General features: G+C 46.7%; 1 protein-coding gene across 1 annotated transcript in view; it reads left to right on the top strand.

The window, feature by feature from the left end:
* The window catches only part of LOC144115951 (bromodomain-containing protein 4-like), a 153,515-nt gene that overhangs the window by 109,800 nt on the left and 21,405 nt on the right, over positions 1–22,310 (top strand). Inside the window, 3 exon segments of the mRNA XM_077650587.1 lie at positions 4,453–4,788; positions 5,055–5,222; positions 11,134–11,451. Of these exon segments, the coding sequence (XP_077506713.1) occupies positions 4,453–4,788; positions 5,055–5,222; positions 11,134–11,451 (822 nt within the window).

The raw sequence follows: 22,310 nt of genomic DNA on the forward strand, positions 1-22,310 counted from the left end.
GATCAGATGCATCCAGTCCAGCCATATTTTCGAATGTTTAGATTTCGGCAAGACATCTGTTTCGCTTAGCGCGCGTCTTACATTGACCTTGCTTAACGTGACTCTGCCTCCGAGGTGAAGGAGCTACGGTGCAAAATTCAAGTTGTAGGCCCTTGATTATGCTCTGGAGAATGGGAACCGGAAAGCAGGGAGACAGTTCAGTGTGGGTGAATAAATTTTGGAAACTGGTGCAGTGTCTCAAGAGTGTTCCGGTCTCTGAAGCCAACAAAAAAAGGCAGACCGCGGAAATAAGCCATGCTGGCCAGAGCTTGAGAATCCCCTGCGCATGGCGAAGGGATCGTTGGCGAAGTTTTATGCAGTGTTTCAAATGAACAGGTTTGCCTTTACACTGGGGCGACTCGTGCGATTTTTTTAGGTAAAGCTGCCATTTACATGGGAGGGGAATACAGTATTACTTAATGATGCTATTTACCGGGATACGTGGAAGAAAACTAATTTTAATGTTACTGCTGTTGAATAAAAACCATCTTAAAAACTGCATTTTCTGCATTTTCTTAAACATCTACAAATGCCACTTGTGTGTATTTTGATTCTATCGCCAAGGAGGGCAATGGTATACTGGTACCATATTCCATAGTACAAGAACATTACCTCTGCGCACTCAGCCTTGGCAGTGCTGCAAGAAACTTGAGATGAAGTAGAGTAGTGGAACATATGAGCATTTGCACATGTGAGCATTCTCACATGTGGACAATGCCCTCTCCCAGCACATTTTTTTTCCTGTGCTCTCGAGCACGACACATGCATTTTCATCTTAGACCACCGCTGATAGGCAAGCTGTATTCGCCACTAAAGTTCTCGTGAGCTACCAGTCCCCACTTTTATGAAATTTGTTACAACGTCTTTAGGTAATACCCTCTTGGCAAGTCAGAGGCTTATATTGAAGCAGTTTTGCCGGAAACCCAAATCAGATGACTACATATTAGGTTGGTGATGGGAGCTAATTGTTATCTTAGGTTAGATTTGATTTGTAGTAAGACTGGTTAGAGTTAACTGTTAGTAATAAATAATGTGCTGTTGGACATATTGTCATTTGCCGAGGTTACATTCATTGCTGGGCTACGTCCTTTCCCAATGATCTCCAGTCAGATATGGCCACTCTGTCCCGGCAAATCTTCAAATTTGATCTGCCTCTTTCGGCTGGGTTTTTCATCCCTTTGTATCCACTCAGCTACCCAAATGATGCGTTGTATGCATATTCTGGTAAATCTTTCTTTGTGGTGGCAGGAAGCTGTGAAATACTGGCAGTTTTGTCAGTAATTTATAATTGTAAAGGGAAAGTGGCCAGACCCGACTGGTGGCAACTGGAGATTTACTACACTTTCTGAATAAGGCTGTGAGCCTTTCAGGTTTTTGTAGGAACAAACTTCAGGCGTCTTTTTACCTGCAACTAGTCGCCACTGCTTCGCTGCTGCTGGCTAAGTATGGTTGTGGATATCTCTGACAGATACCGCATTGAGAGAATTATGGACTCTACAATTGCCAGTGTGGTCTTGTCTCAGAGATCCGCAAACAAGCACGTTCTTGACCTCATCACAGTTTTGTCATGAAAACGTGCCTGGCTGTGATGCTTGTATTTTTTTTTTTCACTTTATAAAATCTTGTTTTATTGAATGTAGCCCGATTGCATCATTAGACTGTGGTAATCAGTTGATAAAGGTCAACTTCAGTTTGGCGTTAGGGCATGCAGTGCACTGTGCCTTGGCTTTGCCTTCTCTTCATCATGAGCCTGACTGCACCCATCTCATCTGCTCACCTAACTTTCTGCCGCCCCCTGCTACGCTTGCCTTTTCTTGGAGTCCACTCCGTTACCCTTAAGGACCAGCGGTTGTCTTGCCTTCGCATTACATGCTCTTCCCAAGCCCTTTTCTTCCTCTTGATTTCGGCTAGGATGTCATTAACCCGCGTTTGTTTCCTCACCCACTCGGCCCGCTTCCGGTCTCTTAACGTTACACCTGTCATTTTTCTTTCCATGGCTCGCTGCGTTGTCCTTAACATAAGCTGAACCCTTTTCGTTAGCCTCCGCGTTTCTGCCCCGTAGGTGAGTACCGGTAAGATACAGCTGCTGTACACTTTTCTCTTGAGGGATATTTGTAACCTGCTATTCATGATCTGAGAGAACCTGCCATATGCACTCCACCCCATTCTTATTCTTAGTTATTTCCCTCTCATGATCTGGATCAGCGGTCACTACCTGCCCTAAGCAGACTTATTTCTTTACCACTTCCAGCACCTCGATGCCAATTGTGAACCGTTGTTCTCTTGCTAGACTGTTTAACGTTACTTTGGTTTTCTGCATGTTAATTTTTAGACCCAACGTTCTGCTCTGTCTAACTCATTGATCATGCTTTGCAGTTCATCTCCTGATTGAGTCAGCAAGGCAGTGTCATCAGTGAATTGGAGATTACTTTAGGTGTTCTCCATTAACTCTGTTCCTCATCTAGGCCTCTGAATACCTCTCGTCAACAGTAAGGAGGCGGTGAATAGCATTGGCAAGATTGTATGTTCCTGCCTGACACCCCTCCTTACTGGAATTTTCTTGCTTACTTCTTGGGGGGCTGTGCAGCCGTTATAAATCTTCCAGCACTTTTACATAAGGCTCTTCTACACCCTGATTCCGCAGTGGCTGCATGACTGCTGAGGTTTCAACTAGGTCAGATGCTTTCTCATAATCTATAAAGGTTATATATAGGGGCTTGTTATATTCTGCACATTCCTCTGTCACCTAATTCCCTATCCTCTTCACTCATCACTTAATCACCTGTGTTTAGGGAGCAACAAATATGGCAGCTGAATTTATGGAAACACTTTTGGGGAGACATTTAGGACCCTCCAGTGGCCTAAGGTTAAGCTTTCCACACTGCACAGCTGCATGCCATGTGGTGGACGGTAATGTGGCCATGTCATGTGCCTACATGTGCCTCTGAGGTTTTCACTGCAACACAGTTAGTCATTTGTATCGAAAGAACAGTTGGCAGAACAGCTGGCCAGAAAATGGCAGTTGCCCTTGCATGCTGTAGGTGTGAGGTGAAGTTTTGAACGTCTGAGTTTTGTTTAAGTGCTTCAGGAAAGCTGGATGGAATGACTGCATGCACTCCTGCATGTCATTCATTGACTGACAGGCTGTGAATTACTAAAAAGACTGTGCTCTGAATGCACACACACTTACAGAAACTGCATGATTGGTGGGTTTTGCATCAGAAACAACATTCACTGCGTAAGAAATTTGTGAGAATTGTAGGAAAGTGTGGTAAGAATACAAAAGCTGCAATTTTGTTGAGTTCTTGAGTCTGAAGAGCTGGCTTTTTTTTTGGATGACAGTAGGAGTGAGTCTGACATAGTTCAAGGCCAACTGCAACGAAATTTTGCTTTGGCTGGAATGCTTCTTAATATTTTACGTACTTCGTCAAACTAACCGTGAAAAAGTTCTATGCTTCTCAGAAAGCCAGTTCTGTTGTAAGCATGTAAAAAGCACTAGAGTAGACTATGTGTGCACTTGGCGGCATATCGCGCAGTTAGGCAAATTACCGGACATGACATAGGTATTGACCACAGAAAACCTCCCTTGCCTTCCTCAAGCCTGACCCTTTGGGAATGTTCAGATTACGGACGGTGTCGATTGAAAGGTTGGTGGCTGAAATGGGGTTTAGTAGTCCTCCTGTGTTAGTGTGGAAAAATATTACAAAATTTTTGAGGCGAGATTACCATGCCGAAGCGCGGTGTGGTAGTCTGCGCCATGAATGCGCATGCAATCTACGTAGCGGCAACCGTTACAAAGGGCACAGCCACATCACCATCATCACCACCATGATCGATCGCGTGACACATGATCACGAACCATCATTTGATCGACTGAGGGCCTACTGCAGGATTGTGTTTTATTAAAGTTGTTAAAACTATAACTACTTTTTGTCATATGTTTAGGCGGATTCCCCCAAGGTGGAGTAGAATTGTAATAAGGGAGCAGTTACTGGCATCCACCCAAGTGCAGCCACACGGCTACAAAGGAAAGCTACTTAGCTTTCTCAGAAACTTCGTAGTTAAAGAAAAATTCGCCCTGGTCCGGGGTTCGAACACTGTACCACCGCTTCACCGGAGCGGTCGCTCTAACAACCGAGCTAGCCAGGACGGCAAGCTTATGGTAGGGTGACCGCTCTGGTGAAGCGGTGGTCCAGTGTTCGAACCCCGGACCAGGGCGAATTTTTCTTTAACTACGAAGTTTCTGAGAAAGCTAAGTAGCTTTCCTCTGTAGCCGTGTGGCTGCACTTGGGTGGATGCCAGTGAGTAACTGCTCCCTTATTGCAATGCTGGCCAGTGTATCTTTATTGCCAGCAGTGTTACAAAATCTGGTTTTTTTTTCTACATGTAACAAGGTTTGTGAATTGTTTGCAGAACCCCTGGCAAAGAAGGAGAAGATGGATGCTTCCCAGGCGCCCACACTGGAGCCCCAGAGCCTGCTGGGACCCTCCCTGCCGGGGACCATGCCGTCGCTGACCCCTGTGGCTCCCAGGCAGCCGGTGGTTGGGATGCCTGCCTCTGTGGGCAGCAATGGTGCGGCTACCTATCAGCTGCACAGCCCCGGCCTGACGATGGGTGGTCCGCCGCCACAGTCGTTTGCACCGGCCATGGTTCCCTTTCCGGGAATGCTGACCACCTCCCAGGCGGCAGCACCCCCGCTGCCGGACCCAGCCTTGACAGTGGCCTATGGGGGCCTGGCAGGCACCCACGGTGAGTGCCTCTTGTGCTGTGCGCCTTTGGTCGATTGAGAGCAAACAGACAATTTCTGAACAAGTGGGATTCAGTCATGATGTTTAAGTTTTGGATTGGCTGTTGACAGAAGCAGGCACCACATCTGGGATGTTGAATGCACAGCCTGAGCTTTCCAGAAATGCCTGTTGGATATCACTTATTGGATTTCTTAGAGCTGCTGGTAATGTTAGAGCTAAATATGTTTTAGGGACAGGATGCTTGACAAAACAGGGTGCTCGTTGCAGGCACTCTGAGCACCCTGGGTGCTGCAAATGGAAGTGTACCACAGGGGCGTCCTCCTGTAGTTGCCAGTCACACCAGCCTGCCGCAGCAACCCTCACGGCCCACAGCTACAGCCACAGCTGCACCCGTCAAGAAGAACCCCCCACCCAGGCCACCAGCCAATGCCACAGGCAAGAAACACATTTGGTTTCATAGAAGAATTTGTCCTGGTCCAGGGTTTGAGCCCGGAACCACCGCTTCGCCGGAGAGGTTGCTGCACCATAAGCTTGCCGTCCAGGTTAGCTTAGTTGGTAGAGCGACCACTCTGGTGAAGCGGTGTTCCCAGGTTCAAACCCTCGACCAGGACGAGTTTTTCTTTAACTCCGAAGTTTCTGAGAAAGCTGTCATGTGCTCTACCTGCCTCTTTCATTTCAGACAGTTCCTGCTGGCTGTCATATGAAGGGGGCTTGCGTAATTTCTTGTCACACAGTCGTGGCTTGTAATGCAGTATCTTTACGGAGAACTCGCCGGACCCACGACAATTTGTCGTAAAATGAAGGTCATCGCATGAATACAGGATGCATAATTGGATGCATGAATACAGGATGCTTACTCAGCAGATGCCAGCGAGGACAAATGCAGAATGCAAATGAGGCACTGCATTCAGTGATTTGGTCCTTGATTCCCAAGACAAAGCATGCTTCGCTGATATCTGTTGAAGGGGCTGTCGCTGAGGCAGTCATGCGGTTTAATTCTGGGACACAGGAGGCTGCGTCACGCATTCTGCAAGAGCTCCAAGTGGAACAAAACCACATTGCCTGCCAGAGGGCACAGGAGAAAGACTCTCGCCGAGCTAGAGGCTCCGAGCGGAAGCGTGCAGCCTCAGCCTGCTTCATCTCTGCCGCAAAGCGACGTCACCAAAGAAAAACTGATGAACATTACTCGCCTGGGGCATTCTGAAGCTAGACGCTACTTTTTTTGCACAACTGTGCATAAAGAAATCATTGAAAGCATGGTAATTTGTTTTTTGCAATTTTCTCAGTTCGATTATTTTCATCACATGGCAGTCTACTGTCAAGCCTATCTCTGCTTCTGCTCATCAGATTTTGGTAACTTTTGTGTCGTTTAGTTGCTAAATAGGTGGTGAGTGCAATAACGGTTTCAGATGGTAGCTAGGTGTAAACACAAATTTGTTATTTGCAAAAATTAACGTTAACTAAAATTTCAGTTCTTCAACCACAACTTTGGATGACCACAACTTTTGAACTAGAAGAGCTAGAAACATGCTATTACCCTTGTTGCAATCCTTGATCCTTCTAGAATCTAGCCACATACAGATTATGAGAATCTGTTTAGCAGCTTTTTCTAAAACCCTGTCAGAAGCTCTTCTCATAAAAAACTACATACAATAGAAAGAAAAAAAATTGTAGGAACGAATTTCATATTTGAGTTCAGCATGCTGAAATATATGTACCTACAAATTTTCATGGCAATAACTTCAATATTAAAATTTTTTTCACAAAGACCCATGTTCCCCCTTAAAGGCGAAGCTCAAGCGTCCCCCAAATATTTTTTTCCTGCATTCAACACCAGTTCAGAAGTGACTTTGGACGAATGGTGGTAAGCCTTATTCTTCCTCGGGTCTCTTGAGGATAGAACATGTTACAATGGACACTGTACGGAAAAGCAGGAAAAGTAATGAGGAAAACAAAAAACGATTCAGGAACATGCGAACAAACTTAACAGGCACAAAATTGAAATGTTCAAAGTTTATCCAGAATCCCCATACATTGGAACCCCGTTCATACGATTTTCACCGGACCGGGGAAAAAAAAACATAACAGCCGGGAAAACGCAACAGTGAGGAAAGCTCCGAAAATGAATGAAAAAAGTGCAGTTTCAACTATAGACAATTTATTTCCAGAGAGTGCGCTTAGGCGTTTTTGCCACGAGCCTGCTTTGCTTTCGGGCCGAAGAGCGCGGCATTCCCCTCTCTCTCGGCACGCTTTTAGCCGATGCTGTTAAGCGTTGAGGGTGGGAAACCAAGGTCCTTGGCAATGTCGACTCTCTTCCGCGCTGGCTGCCTGTCGACTACGTTTAATGCGTCCAGCTTTTCCTCAAGAGAAAGCGCCTTCCGCTTGCGCGACGCCATCTAAGTACAAGTTCGACGTTCACGCGGCTTATTGCACAATGACGATAGCACGATAGAAGAGGAGTCGACCCGTCCAACAACCATGCGGCGACCGTAAAAGTAAGAGCATTTTTCACGAATGGCCGCCTAGTGGCGGCCTCTCGAACTGGCGTGCGGCTTCTTGCAGCCAGTTCCATAGCCAAGCCCGGCCAAAACTCTCCAAAAGTCAAAATGGCGGTTGGAGCGCATTGCCTACTTCAGCCCAGGCGTGTTCGGGGTGCCAGGTTGCGACGTATCATGCGGGAACGTTTTCACAGCTACAACGTAACAGCGGGGTTTCCAATACATTGGGTCCCATGGGAGCTATGCCGGGGCCGGATGAAAATGACGTAGCAGCCGGGAAAACGCAGCAGTGAGGAACGTAACAGCGGGGTTCTACTGTATTATGACGCCCCTCTTAGCTACAGTCACTTTAGAACACTTTGCCCCACATATTGCACTTGCAAACGAAAGAAAACAAGCACTAGAAATTGCACCTTGGCAGCTGCCACAGCTGCAGGTACACAATTGAAAAAAAAAATGGAAAATAAAAACTGCATATGAGGCTTCCACACCTGGCAGGGCTTAAAATACATAACTGGGAGAAAATAAGGTGTGTGAAGCGTCTGGGCCTGCAGAGCTTACAAGAAATAAAAAAATGATGCTGTAGCACATGGCAGAGGTGATCTTGAATAAATACAAAAACAGAAACCTGACAGAGAAGCAAATAATGTAAATAAAAAATAAAACAGCACTTCAAAACCACAAACTAAAAATGGTACGTCTTTGCAACTGGTAGAGAAGCAAACAATGTAAATAAAAATAAACACACAAAATGGAAATTTTAAAACGCAAACTAAAAATAGTTCAATGGGTCTGCACCTGGCAGAGAAGTAAATAATGTTCTTGAATAAATATAAACATACGAAGCTGTTCTTTTATAAATGTAAAAACAGGCAAATAATCAAAATAAAAGTGAACAATTCAATACGGTGCAGGTGGCTCAAGCTGCTTTTGCAAGATCAGCGTCAGTGGGCTCACGTTCCGGATGAGCAGCTCTTGCTGCCCATTGATGCCTGCACAGCATCTGCCACCTCCCTTATGGCCTGCATGTAAAGCAGCTCCAATTACAAATTATTAGTGACAACCAATATTGAGATCTCTCCTAAGGGGAGACCTGGGTCATGAGCAGTATTTTCTTAATAGTCACACTACCAAGATGAAATTTGCAGGGCTTATGTAATTTTGTGTGCTCCTTTCAAATATGCTGTTGGTTACCTTCTACATAAATTTGTTCAATAGTTAGAAGGACTTTTCTGTTCTAGATTTGCGGGAAGCTTGCGGAAAGATCCACTGAAGGGAACTGGATAAAAGACGTATGAATCTATTCCTAAACAACTAAGGAACACAATAAAACTAGTTTTACATTCCTATCTTTCTTCTAGCTGCAGTTATGGAAGTTTCAACTTCAAGAGTACATGCTTCCCCTTTCTACTTTCTCATACATTTTGAAAATGTCTTTGCAGTTAGAGGCCTTTTATAGTAGCTTTATTGTGTTCCTTGCACACTCAGGAGTCAGTAAAGAAAGAAATCATTAAAATCTGACAAGTAGAAGGGTCACAGCGCCACCCACAAAACAGAAGGGTGGGAAAATTATACATTTTGAGAAAAATGCAAAAAACGAATTGCAATATCAGAAAGCATTTTAATGAAACAGAAGTAAAGAATTATTGATCACTTTGACTTAATATGCTCCCGGAGAGTAATCGGCATTAGTTTTACCCCTCTGTCTTCTTCGTGCTGCGGTCCGAAAAGCTGCCGAGGCAGCACGGTTTTTTCGGCCCTCATATTGCGGTGCATGTCTTTCTCTGCTGCCCTTTGGCTGCTTTTTTCGCTCTGGTTTAGCTGCAAGTCTTTTAAGATGGCTGAGTTAGCATTTTGTGTACCCATGTTGAAGCGCATTATGGCTTCTGCAACTGCAGTCTCCACTGCAAACACTGACGCATTTTTGTATTTCAGCACAAGACTCCATATTAGGGAGTGCAATGCCTCGTTTGCATTTTGCGTCCTATTTCTTTGACAACGCTGTAGTAGCGTTCTGTCAGCCAAGCGCTGATACACTGGCAGCAGTGCAGTGCCAACACACTCGGGGAGATTGCACTTATGGTTTGGTGGCAGCTCATTTTTTGCCTTGGCAACATTATACTTGCACCAAGAATATTGACCACATGGGCAGAGACTGTGGTTGGATCTGTCATCTGTAGAAGTTATGTGGTTATAGGTAGCCATTACAGATAAGTACATTGCATCCAGATTTCCTGCGTGTGATTTCAGGGCCCAACCGTAATAACTGGACAACTTGGTAATCAAGTCGCCAGTCAGTCGCCCCTTGCTGCTGATGCGCTCTCCATCTTCAGTCTTGTGCTTCTGCACAAAGTTGTGAAGTGCAGCTCCCATGCGCACGTGGTTTATGCAGTCCACTTGTTGGACATCAATAAACCCGTACACTTTAGCTTCCCGAACTGCATTGTACGAGCGGCTGTCACCATCACACAGCATTGTTGTGTACCCGAGGCCATGGACGGAGAGCAATCGCTGAAAAAGCACCAATGCTGCTTCAACTTCCATCTGACCGGCCTTACTTTTGGTGTTCTTTTCGCAGACATGGCGAGTTTCCCAAGCTGCGTATTCTGGGCTGTCGGGACGTGGTGCACACTCGCAGCCCAAGCAAAAATGAGATAAAACTACGTAGTCCAGCACGTAACCAGAGAATAGCTCTATGGCTGTAGCTACACCTATGTGGGAGCATTGAGTGCTCCCACATGTGAGTGCGTTCATTATGTGAGTGAGTGCTGTAGTCTAGCCTGTAAACAAGAAGTCTCTGGCCTGTAAATGAGCTTTCTTAGAATGTATTGGGAGCTGAGAGACTCCCTCGATCTCTGCTGTGGCAGTTTACGGTGTCTCCTCATTCGGTCGAACCGATAACCAGGTGGCATGGCAACAGCTCTTCATTGTGTGCAACACAGTGCCATTGCCCTAATACGTGTCTTGACGGTAGCACAGCCTCCATCAACAATCAGCGAGCGTTGATTATGGCTGCAGCCTTTATGATGGGCTCAACTGCATTTGGCTTCGTGCCGTGGCGTTCTTTGAAAACGTCCTGCACAGCCTTCATTGCTAAAGATCATTGGAAGCGTTTGAAAGTGGGGGAGAACTAAAAGAACCTGGTGTAAATGCAGCTGTTTCTGCACGGTGCTTTCCCAAACATTCTCAGCATGGACACTATTTGTAAGTGTGGTGGTCATGATGGGTGAAGAAAGTGGGGAAAAAAAAAAAAATGCCCCGACGTTTACAATGCTTCCTAATGGAAAATCTGACTGCGGCTCTTTAGGTGTTTAGATATTGCGCGCCGTTCTTCAAAGCTAGAACTGTGGCATGAGCTGACCAACGGCGCTTACCATCCTTCGTATAGAAAATGCACCCCATCTTTTCGTATTTTTTGCACCAGAGCAGGTGCTCACACACTCATAGTGTGCACAGTATAAACGCTCTCACCGTGCTGCCGAAGTTCGCATCGCCATTGGTCAGGCGAGTTTCTTCTCTCCGACCTGGTGCCGCGCACGCATGTGAAGTGGTGAGGGCATTACAAAATACACACAAGGTTATGTGCTCTCCATGTTACCCATTCAGGGGTTGGTTCTCCAAGCTTCTTGGTCTTTCTGCGGCGCATACAGGCACGATTCATTTCGCATCACGCCGGCTTTCGATGCGCTACGACATGTATGACTCTGGCGCCATTTCTGAGTGCGCGGCAGCATTCACATGTGCGTGTTTTTGTTTAATGTCGATTACGGCAACTGCAACGGACGCCGCTTAACCCACGAACGGGCGTTTTAAGAGCTGCACTGTAAATAAAATATTTACTGCTGCAGGGGTGCCAACGACCACCACAGTATCGCCCCCACCATCATCAGGGACATCTCCTCAGCCACCAGCCACCACGCGGCCCCCAGGGCTCTCCCCTCTGGAGCCCACCTCGCCATTGGCCAAGACCAACCAGGTGGAGGCGGCCAAGGATCCGGCCCCACGCCCACAGGCTCCCCCGAGCGCTGCTCCTCCTTTGCCACCCCGGGTGCTGCCCTCTGCGTCTGAAGCCCTCAAGCTGGACGACCTGTTTGACTCATCAGCGAGCTTGAGCGGAGGGGCGCCACCTCTGGCCCCGACCACCACCACCACTGTGACCCACTCAAGTAGGTGGTGGTGTCTTAAGGGGCGCTCACATTAGTGGGAAAACGCGCAACGCCGGGCGTTTCCCGCGTGCCGCTTCCCGCCCAAGCCGGTTTTTCTCCCGCGGACAGCCTGCTCTGCCGTCCCGCGGAGCGATGGGTTCGGTACCTATTTTTCCCGTGCCGGTGACAGAACAGCCAATGGGCGCCGACCGTGAACCGTGACGTCGGTCCCAGTTCAGTGACCCCGTCGGCGGAGGCTGCGCGCGTCCGGCCGGCCGGCCGGGGCCGGCCGGGCATTCGGCGGCTGCTTTGCCAGGGCGACGGGAGGGGAGCTAGCAGGGTGCGCTTTCCAGTCTTCTCTAGTGTCACGTGACTATCCCCTTCTCTTTCTGCTCGTTCGGGTCCTCCCTCAGCGCCTCCTCTCTCCACATTCCAAGACAACCGCAGCGAGAAAACGCGCGTAGTGTGAGCATCATTCCGAGGAGCTGCGAGGCAGCGTCGACGTTGACGCTGTGCCGGCGCGGGAAGCTTCCCGCTAGTGTGAGCGCGCCTTTATTCCCTGGCATGCCGGCAGTGGCTTAACGTCCACCCCAATGGGGAACCTATGCAAAATTGTATAAAATGAATATCACTTTTTTTCATATTTGGATTTGCAGAGTACTTTTCCACTGTCATTGTCAAATCAGTGTGCTGTGTCAGCACTGTAACTCTCAGAAATGTGTTGATTAGATTAGTTGCATAGTGCCTTCTATGCTATTTCTTTGTGTGTATGAAGGAAACCAACAGTCTGCGAAGCCAAGGAGAGCATAAGGTAATGGTTTTCTTCTGTATGCGTTGATTAGCTGTTTGCCTACCTTGGGGAAAATGATTCAGCAGACAAGGGATCGAAAAGAGGTCATTATGACGTACATGGCGGAAGTGAACAGTCACCGAAACCAGGGAGCATAGGGAGCGTTCATTTTTTTTTAATTTGTGGTTTTCATCAGTGGGAAATGAAAAAAGCAGAAGAAAAAATAACCACATGCCGCCAGTGGGTTCCGAACCCACGACCTCTGAATTTCGCGCTCGGTTCTTTATCAACTGAGCTACAGCGACGGCTGTCCAGTCTTCTGCTTTCGGGAGTATTTATGTGTAGCGTAACCGGACCTTGAGAGTGTTCACCAGCGCCACCCTTGTTCATAGCGGTGGACGTAGCACGTCCTGTATCACCGCGAGTGCCACGTAGGAACGTGGTCGTACAGTGAGGGTGGGAGCTGTGCGAGAAGCCTCTTATGCTACCTATTTCCATCAGGACTGCCAGAATAAAGGCCCTCGTTAGCTATTGAGCAGACAAGGTAAAGAGGGGCTCGTTATGACATACATATTGGAAGTCAACAGTCACCGAAGCCAAGGAGCACAGGGAATGCTTCTTTTTTCTTAAAATTTGTAGTTTTCATCAATGGGAGATTAATAAAAGCAGTAGAAAGAATAACCACATGGCAAAAGTGACTGTTTTCATAGTTTTTTTTTTCCTGTTTAAACGAATAGTTTAAACGAAAGCAAAGCTAAATAAACATGCCTTCTAGGCATATAAGTTTGAATAACGAATTGCACGTTGCAGCGGAAAACTTTTTTGCTGAAAACAAGATTTTAAGAAAAAAATGAACAAAAGTTGTAAAGACTCGCTTGTGTCTAAAGAAAAAAAAATATGGAAAATTTCTGACATTCTGTTGGCCAGTGTCTGAGAATAAAATAAGAGGTTTATCTTGAATAGTATTCTTGCTCCCAAACAATAACTGGAAACCCTATAGTTGGGCACTGGAGCATGGCCGCTTGTGTTCCAGGCTGGTTTCCGTCGTCGTCAGTGTTGGAACGGAATTCCGACACAAAGGCAGAATCTTCAGTCTCTCTGCTGCTTGTGCTGTCGATAGCACTATTTGCAGACAAAGCGGAGTCCTGAGATTTGTGACGTTTTGGAGTGCGTGTCGCGCATGCGGAGGCTGCCAAGCGACTGTGACGCTACCGGGTCTTTGAAGCGCATTAAAAAAATGCCGACTTTTGGGGGGAAAAGGACAGTTTTAAGGCCATTAAGAGGGGACGCGGGTCATTGCGGTCGAAAAATTTCGAAAAAAAACCAGTTTTTCAATTTTGGATTATTCGTGACCATGAGGTCATTCTCTATATGTGGGTGAAGTTTCAAACCGGAGAAACCCATAGTTTTTCAGAAAAAGCCAAATAACAGGAGTATTCTGACCGAAAGTCTCGCGAAAGAACCTCAAAAATGCTCATTTTGTGCCGCGCACCATTTTCAAATGACGCGCCGGAAAGCCTCCATCTTGGTCTCGTTTGAAAGAGCGTCTCTTCCTCTTTCTCTCTATCGGAGCTGCACGCGCAGCGTCGCTTTGTTAGCCATAAAAAGAAAAAAAGGAAAGATGGAATCTCACTGTGCCATTGGTCATTGCCCGTCACGTGTCAAAACCGGCGCAGCTCATTGGCCCGCGCTATTTTGTTAGGGTCCGCGCTGCCAACGGACGCGACGCCATTTTGAACAAGTCTCAGCCTGATTTCGGAAGAGAGCTATGTCTCCACCGTACCGAAAGTTCCGCAGTGCGCACAAGTTCGGTAAAAGGCGTAAAAAGCCTTCTAACAAGCATAAGGATGCAGTGGAAGGTCGTCCGTGCGCTCTCGAAGCAGGTGATCGAAGCGAGGCAGTTGAAAGTGTCGCGACGGGCGTCTCCGCGGCCGATTCCGATGACACGGGTGGCCGCCAGCAACGAACGCGCGTCGACACGACGTTTATGAGCCCCCAAGACTTGGAGCGACTATAAGAACGAGCTGACGCCCGAATTTCAGAGCTCTCTTCTATATCTGCGACCGAGCGCAAGCTGCAGGCTCTTTGCACTGAGAGAGGCGACACAGGCCCGGCGGCGATGGCAGCGGCAAAGTACTCGATCGTCGATCTGTCACCAATCAACCGGCTGCTCGAAAAAACCGTGTGCCGCCAGTGCGGTGGCGACATGTCCATCCAGAAAAGCACTCACGAATACGGTGTTGCTGTACAGTTGTGCTTGGAGTGTTCTGTTTGCGGCGATGTCGTGCGCGAGTGGAGTTCCCAGCATCTACCTGGAAGCACAAAGTGCAATCCCTTCCAGGTAAATATTCTTGCTGCCCGGGCTGCGCTAACTACAGGGAACGGCCAAACAGCACTGAATGACTTTTTTTCAACCATGGGAATCTCCCACAGGGGTCTTCACATCAAGACCCACCAAGCACACCTCAAGTCTAAGTTGAAGCCAGCCGCGACGCTAGCTGTTGAAAGTGTGCTGACTGATTGTGCTTCCTCAGTGAAAGAACTATACAGAGAACTGAATTTTGGTAATCCCGGAAATATCGCAGTCTGTTTCGATGGAACGTGGATGACGAGAGGGCACCAGTCCCACATTGGTGTGGGCTCTGTCCTAGAGCTTTTTTCAGGCTATGTGTTAGACTATGTAGTGCTGTGCAACTACTGCCTTGGCTGCAAAAATGCACCCAAAGAGGAGGACCCCCAGTACAACGCATAGAAGGCACAGCATGTATGCCAAAAGAATACAGATTCAAAATCCGGGCAGATGGAGGTGGATGCAGCTCTGATGCTCTTCCAACGATCATTGGAGCGGCACGGCCTGCGCTACACCACAATGCTCTGCGATGGAGGTAGCAAGCATTTTCGTGCGGTAGAGGAAGCAAAGGTATATGGTTTTATACCAGTTGAAAAAGAACATTGTACAAATCATGTACAAAAGCGGATGGGCAGTGCTTTGCGCAATCTTCTCCAAAAGCACAAAGCAGAGAATTGTGAAAGGCTGAGTGGTAAAGGTCGACTGACTGCAGACCTTATCACCAAATTCAGCAATTACTATGGTTGGGCACTAAAATATAATGCAGGCAATGTTGAGCAAATGCATCGGGCAGTAATAGCCACATATTATCATGTGACGTCAACCGACAAGTGCCCAAACCATGGCCTATGCCCACAAGGCACCAACTCGTGGTGCAAACAGAATGCTGCGATTGCAAGGGGACAGCAGCCAGCGAAACACCGTTACAACCTGCCTGACTACGTCAGCCAAGCATTGCTACCTGTGTACAAGCGCCTTGCACACTAAGTCTTACTCAGCAGATGCCAGCGAGGACAACGCAGAATGCAAATGAGGCACTGCATTCAGTGATTTGGTCCTTGATGAAAGCATGCTTCGCTGATATCTGTTGAAGGGGCTGTCGCTGAGGCAGTCATGCGGTTTAATTCTGGGACACAGGAGGCTGCGTCACGCATTCTGCAAGAGCTCCAAGTGGAATAAAACCACATAGCCAGCCAGAGGGCACAGGAGAAAGACTCTCGCCGAGCTATAGGCTCCGAGCGGAAGCGTGCAGCCTCATCCTGCTTCATCTTTGCCGCAAAGCGACGTCACCAAAGAAAAACTGATGAACATTACTCGCCTGGGGCATTCTGAACCTAGACGCTACTTTTTTTGCACAATTGTGCATAAAGAAAGCATTGAAAGCGTTGTAATTCGTTTTTTGCAATTTTCTCAGTTCGATTATTTTAGTCACATGGCAGTCTACTGTCAAGCCTATCTCTGCTTCTGCTCATCAGATTTTGGTAAATTTTGTGTCGTTTAGTAGCTAAATAGGTGGTGAGTGCAATAACGGTTTCAGATGGTAGCTAGGTGTAAACACAAATTTGTTATTTGCGAAAATTAACGTTAACTAAAATTTCAGTTCTTCAACCACAACTTTGGATGACCACAACTTTTGAACTAGAAGAGCTAGAAACATGCTATTACCCTTGTTGCAATTCTTGATCCTTCTAGAATCTAGCCACATACAGATAATGAGAATCTGTTCAGCAGCTTTCTCTAAAACCCTGTCAGAAGCTCTTCTCATAAAAAACTACATACAATAGAAAGAAAAAAAAAATTGTAGGAACGAATTTCATATTTGAGATCAGCATGCTGAAATATATGTACCTACAAATTTTCATGGCAATAACTTCAATATTAAAAATTTTTTCTCAAAGACCCATGTCCCCCCTTAACATGCCTCTTTGCAGCTGAAAATCGGTAAAAAAAACGGATTTTTTTATCATTTCATTTTCGCGATCCTGAGGTCACTGCGCATCTGTCTACAAATTCTCGTTGAAAAATACCGCCCAATTCATGTGTTATAGTGTTCCAAAGATGTGAAACCGCATGCGCGGCTCTTTAAATTGAGGTCTAATTGCACCGAACATTGATCGCCCGCAGTTCGAGAAATACGTGCTCCGCCGGCGCCTTTTTGTTTTCTTTTGAAAGGTCATTATTCAGGCTATTTTGATATTCCGGTTGGCAGTGATGAGCAAGCCCTGGAAGCAATAAACAAGCAAACAAAATTGAACAAAACGCGCGCTGCTATTGGTGTTCCAAATCATGTGACCAAAATGGCGATTTGGTTGGCTGGCAGCGTCTACCACTTGCAGCCCGGCGCCATTTTAAGTAAATCGTGCTGTCCCACTCTATGGCCACGTGCGGTTGGTTGGCCGCTGAGTGCAAAATATTTCGATTTGCGCAAGTCATAGGCTGAAAGCACTAAAAGGAAGCGAAAGATAGAGATCCGAAGCACGCTGGGTATGCTGCATCGTCGCATCCTGGTGTCTACAATCAGCGATGGCCCGATAACGCCGCAACCGGCAGCGAAGAGTAATCCTGAGGGAGCAAAAGGTACAGATCCAAAGCGTGTTGGGTACGCTGAATCATCGCGTGCCTTTATCTACAATTGGTGATGACGCTTTGCGGTGGCTGATTAATAAGGAGTGATCAGGGTGATTCCTGCCGCGTTCGTGATTGTGCAGATGAAGAAGTGATACCTAAGCAGCTTTCGTAGACAGCCAGCACCGGTGCGACAGATCGAACTTTCCGGTAACACTAATAGCGCGGCGTCGGCGTCGGTCGCGAAATGGCATTCCGCGACGTGTGGAATCGGAAGCCTTGGCAGAATAAACTTGCTTCTAAATGTTTTGAGGGGCAAGATGAGCAAATGAGCATGTATCGTTTGTTAACGGGGGACGAGGGTCTTAAAACTATTTTTATTTATGGCTAGAATCTTATGAAATTTTGCACACAGATGCGTTTTTCTCTTCCGATTCCAAAAATGTAATCATAATTGAGCTGGTGGTCTTAGATCAAAAGTTACTGTACAAAGTCTACAGCATAATTAGGTAATTTCTTACGGAGTAATAATGAACTTTCCCATTGAGTTTTGTTGCTTTTAATTACATGAATTAATAACCAGAGAGTTCCCATACCCGATGACATTCTTCGTTTTTCTCTAAAGGCATGTCATCCTGATATATTATGTCAAGAGTAAAAGGTCGCAGTATTTGACACTGCAACTCGTTAAAATAATCGTAAACTGCCATTTATGCGTGGTCTAAACAAAAAAAGTAAGAATGTCATCGGGTACCTTATTTCTCTCCGAAGAAAATGGTACCAAAGTTATTCTTGTGAGACAAAATGAAGTTATCAAAATCCTGCGTAAGGCTGAGGAGATCGACCAAAAATATGAAACTGAGAAAAATGCATTTGAAGTTTGACCATATGTTATAAGATGAATGGTCGGTAGCTTCACTGTGATATTTCCCACCAAAAATGACACGTTCTTCCCATTTCCAAAACTGTCTTCGGATTCTAAATATGTCAACTAAGACCGAAGATATCACAGACAAACTGATGTCTGGATAGCATATGCTAGTAGGAATTCAGCAAAATTTGTGGACTTGAAATATAACCAAGACAGTGGCAATACTTTATTACTGTCTTGCCAGTTACAGCATGAGGGCTGCAAAAGCTTGGTAACTGAACAGTTCTCGTCCATGATGACGGTGATTTGCACCTGTTCCGAGCTGTATTCTGGAGTGTTTCTTGTTGGTAGTCTACACCTGTCCGGGGCTATAGTTTGGAGACCTGTTTCCTTTGTGCTTCCTAGAGAGCCTTTTTTTTGTCTGCATTATTGCTTAAAAAAGCTGTCGTTGACTTGTTCAGCCTTCCTTGGTCCTTTTCAAGGCTGCGCCGAAGGAGGTTGCAGCCTGGAGTGTAGCCGAGGCCCAAAGCCACGCTCTCATTGGTTTTCCTCCTGCCTTGATTAAATACTGCAACAGCTTCAGCAACTGCTCTAGTCACGCTGAGTAAAGATGCATGATTATTTTTGGATGCTTGTGTCCAGATCACAGAGTGCAGGCACTCGCTCGAATTTTGTGTCTTGCCATCGGCACACCTCTCCAGCAAGGCATCATCGCTAAGTCGAGCAAACACTGGCTCCAGTGCTGTGCGAACAGAGTCTGGCAAAGCGTCTTTGTGAGCAGGAGCCTCTTCACCATTAGCAATAGCACGATTGTATTTGCACCATGAGCTTCGGCCATCTGGACACAAGCTATGGTCGGGCGCACTGTCTGTCGAGGACATGTGTCGAAGCGTGGCTTGGACTGCCTTCTTCATTTCTGGCACATCATGTGTATGGCTACGAAGGGCGTACCCATAGTAGTTTGTGATTTTTAAAATTTTTTCTTGGGTCAGCTTCCCTCTGCCCCCGAGTGCTTCGCCCTGTGCCTTTTTCCTGTCGACTAAGCTTCGTAGTGCAGTGCCCATGCACTTGTGCACATGGTTAAGGCAGTCCTTTTTTTCAATGGGGACAAACCCATACACGTTTTCTTCCTTCAAGGCATGGAATGTGCGGCTGTCTCCGTCACAAAGCACTGTTGTGTAGCGCAGCCCTTGTTTGGAGAGTGAGCGCTTAAACATCATAAGGGCTGCCTCCACTTCCATTCGCCCTGCATTGCAGTCAATGTTCTTTTGGCACTCGTGCTCCGAGACCCAGTCTTCATATCCTTCATCGGAAGGTTTGGGACCGATGGCGCAACCGAGACAGAAGTTAGATAGAACGACGTGGTCAATCAGCAAACCGGTGTACATTTCAATGATGCAGCCCACTCCATTATGTGATGACCACCCTCTGGTCATCCACGTGCCATCAAAGATAACGTCAATGTTTCTTGGCTCCAGCGAAAGGTCTTTGTAAACATCCTTGATAATACTCACACTAGCAGCTTCAGAGGCTGCTGCAGTGCCCTCACAGACCTCGACCACTTTTCTTAGATGAGTTTGAAACGTTTTGTGGTGGAGACCTCTGTGTGAAAGGTTCATTCCAGCACAAAAATCTGAGAGGGCCGTGACTCCTTTTCCGATGCTCTGGATGCTTTTCAAGGCCCTGATATTCACCTCAAAAGGTGTGATCTTAGCAGGTCCTTCAGTTCTCGGTGACGAAAAACGCGCCACACGATAGTCGCGCACCGAGCACGTCACCTCCAGTTTCACTGCTAGTCCAAACTGCTTGTCGGACTTGTTCAAATCGAGCGTAGCCAGCCCGCACTTGCCACACTTCACCGCCGCAAAAAGGTCCTTCAGCACTGCCATGTCCACCACGATAAAGTTGGTGCCCGATTCTGCTTCCGAGTGCACCAGGTCCACTTAAGAAGATCGAATTTCTGCTGCGTTGCCGACTTTGCATCCATGCCGCGCTTTATCATATCTGCGTGTTCCGTACGCGCGGCGATCTCCTCCGCCGTGTAATACTTCGTGTCGTGTCGACAAGAACTGCTGGGTCCGGGATCAGATTCTGGAGCAAGTTGACCAAGCGTTGGGGAGGGCGACGCTAGCTGAGGCTCCGAACAATCCTCACCCGGCATGATCGAACGTCGGACAGGCGATGAGGCAGGCGACGCTCGTTGTGGCTGTGAACAATCCTCATTCGGCACAGTCAAACGTCGGACAGGCGATGAGGCAGGCGGCGCTCGTTGTGGCTGTGAACAATCCTCATTCGGCACAGTCAAACGTCGAGCAGGCGATGAGGCAGGTGACGCTCGCTGTGGCTGCGAACTCTCGTCCGGCACGGTCGAACGTCCGACGTCGACCCGCGCTTCGTGTTGGGCGGGCGACGCTTTACCCTCCCGTACGCAGTACGCGTCGTCGTCTTCAAACGTGCGTCTCCTGGCATCAGTTACTTTGTACTGACAAAGTAGGCAACGTAAGAAAGAAGAAACCGCAAAAAAGGCCACGAGAAACATTGCTAAGCGAGCACTGCGCAAAAAGAGACGCGGACAGACGCTCAAAGCGAAAACCACGACGCGCAAAAAAAAAAAAAAAATGGCGTGCCGGTCGCGTCAGCCAATGGTAGGCCTCGAACGGGAGGCTCGCCTCGCCCGCGCGCCTTCCAGCCAATTAGCGGCCCAGAAAGGGCCTTCACAAAACCGGCTAGGGCGGTCGTTCTCCTTGACCGACGCCATTTTGAGATGCCGCAAAACGCGCACAAAGAAACAAGCTTCAAAACGAGCCCAAGATGGCGCCGATCGGCCGGATGGCTCGCCCGCGGCACGCGCGGGAAGTTTGAACAAATTTTGCCCGTTTCGGGGCACTTCGTGGCTCCCGTTATGTTTTGAAAGTCGATTTTACCGTATTTCCCAATCGAATTCAGCGTTAATATTTTCAGGGCAGGTGCTTGAAGGTACAAACATTTCGAAAATGCATTTTTCTCAAAACCGACTTTTTGGCCAATTTTGGTCATTCTAAGACCCGCGTCCCCCCTTAAGGGCTGACTGCGATCACAGCACCGTTGTTACAATCACGCGCCGCAACTTCGAGGAGGTCACAGTGCAAAGGCACTCGGCTCGGGTTCCAGCCTCCACACCATGCCATCAGTTCTCCGGCAATTTCCTTGTTGCAAGCGCAATTATGTCGACGGGAAATGGTGCTTCCATATCGGAAACCAGCCAGAACACACTTCAATCATTTCTAGTTAGCCTTGGCACCACAGAAATATGCCAGAAGCGTTTTTCCCTTATTTCTCAAAACTGCATTTTTGGCACATACAGAATTTCGGAGGAGCGATATCTCCGGTTCTATATCAGCTATTACTACAATTCCTTTTGTGTTAGAAAATGAAATGCACAGGTTGTGTAGTAATGCTAATTTTAAACCACAGCTTCCTTAGAAAAAGTTTCAAAATAAATCCTTTGTCTGTCATCAAAATGAGCTTTTTCTCAGTCAAGTTTAACCAGCTGTAACTTTCGACCAAGTCATCCTAGAAGGCTCATTTATGCCTTACTGCACTCCTTCGTGTCTCTAGATCATTTATAAATAGAAACCTTCTCCAGGAGATCTTTTATTAACCAAGCTTCCTCCAAACAAAACACATACTTTCCGTGACAAATCTGAAACTATCTGCTGCAGGGGAAAACTTTTTGTAGTTTTGGAATCAGCGCATGGAAATGTACAAACAGTTAAAATTTGGTGTAAATCTGTCCATAAATTAAGAAAATAGTTCTAAGAGTATGACATGCAAAAGCACTAGTTTTCAAATTAGCTTGACTCTTGCCTAGACATTGCCTTACATTATTCTCCTTCAGGACAATTTAAGGGGAGAGGCTCCTCGAAAAAACTTTTTTTTTAATTATGAAGTTAGAGGGCTGAAATTTGCACAGCTGGCATAAATTGAGCTTTTGTTTTTAAATATGTAATCAGTTTTTTTATATCTATAGAAGTTCAATTTTTATTCTCAATGAAATGTATAATTAGCTCCTTTTTTGTCCACACAATTTTTATTAGTAATCATTATTACAGAGTATTTTAAAACATCCTGGGTAGTTCATTACAAGCTGCAGAATGTTGAAATCTAGGTGAAATTATATTTGTCTGCATCTTTTTCAGCCAAAAAATTCATGAAAATTAGAGTGTCATTTTCTTTCGTACTTCAGTCTGTTGGTATGATGCTCTAATAAAAATATGGTGAGCCTAATTATATAAACTAGATTTCCACACTCTATGCATCCCAAG

This window comes from Amblyomma americanum, chromosome 1, assembly GCF_052857255.1.
Source record: "Amblyomma americanum isolate KBUSLIRL-KWMA chromosome 1, ASM5285725v1, whole genome shotgun sequence".
Lineage (NCBI taxonomy): Eukaryota > Metazoa > Arthropoda > Arachnida > Ixodida > Ixodidae > Amblyomma > Amblyomma americanum.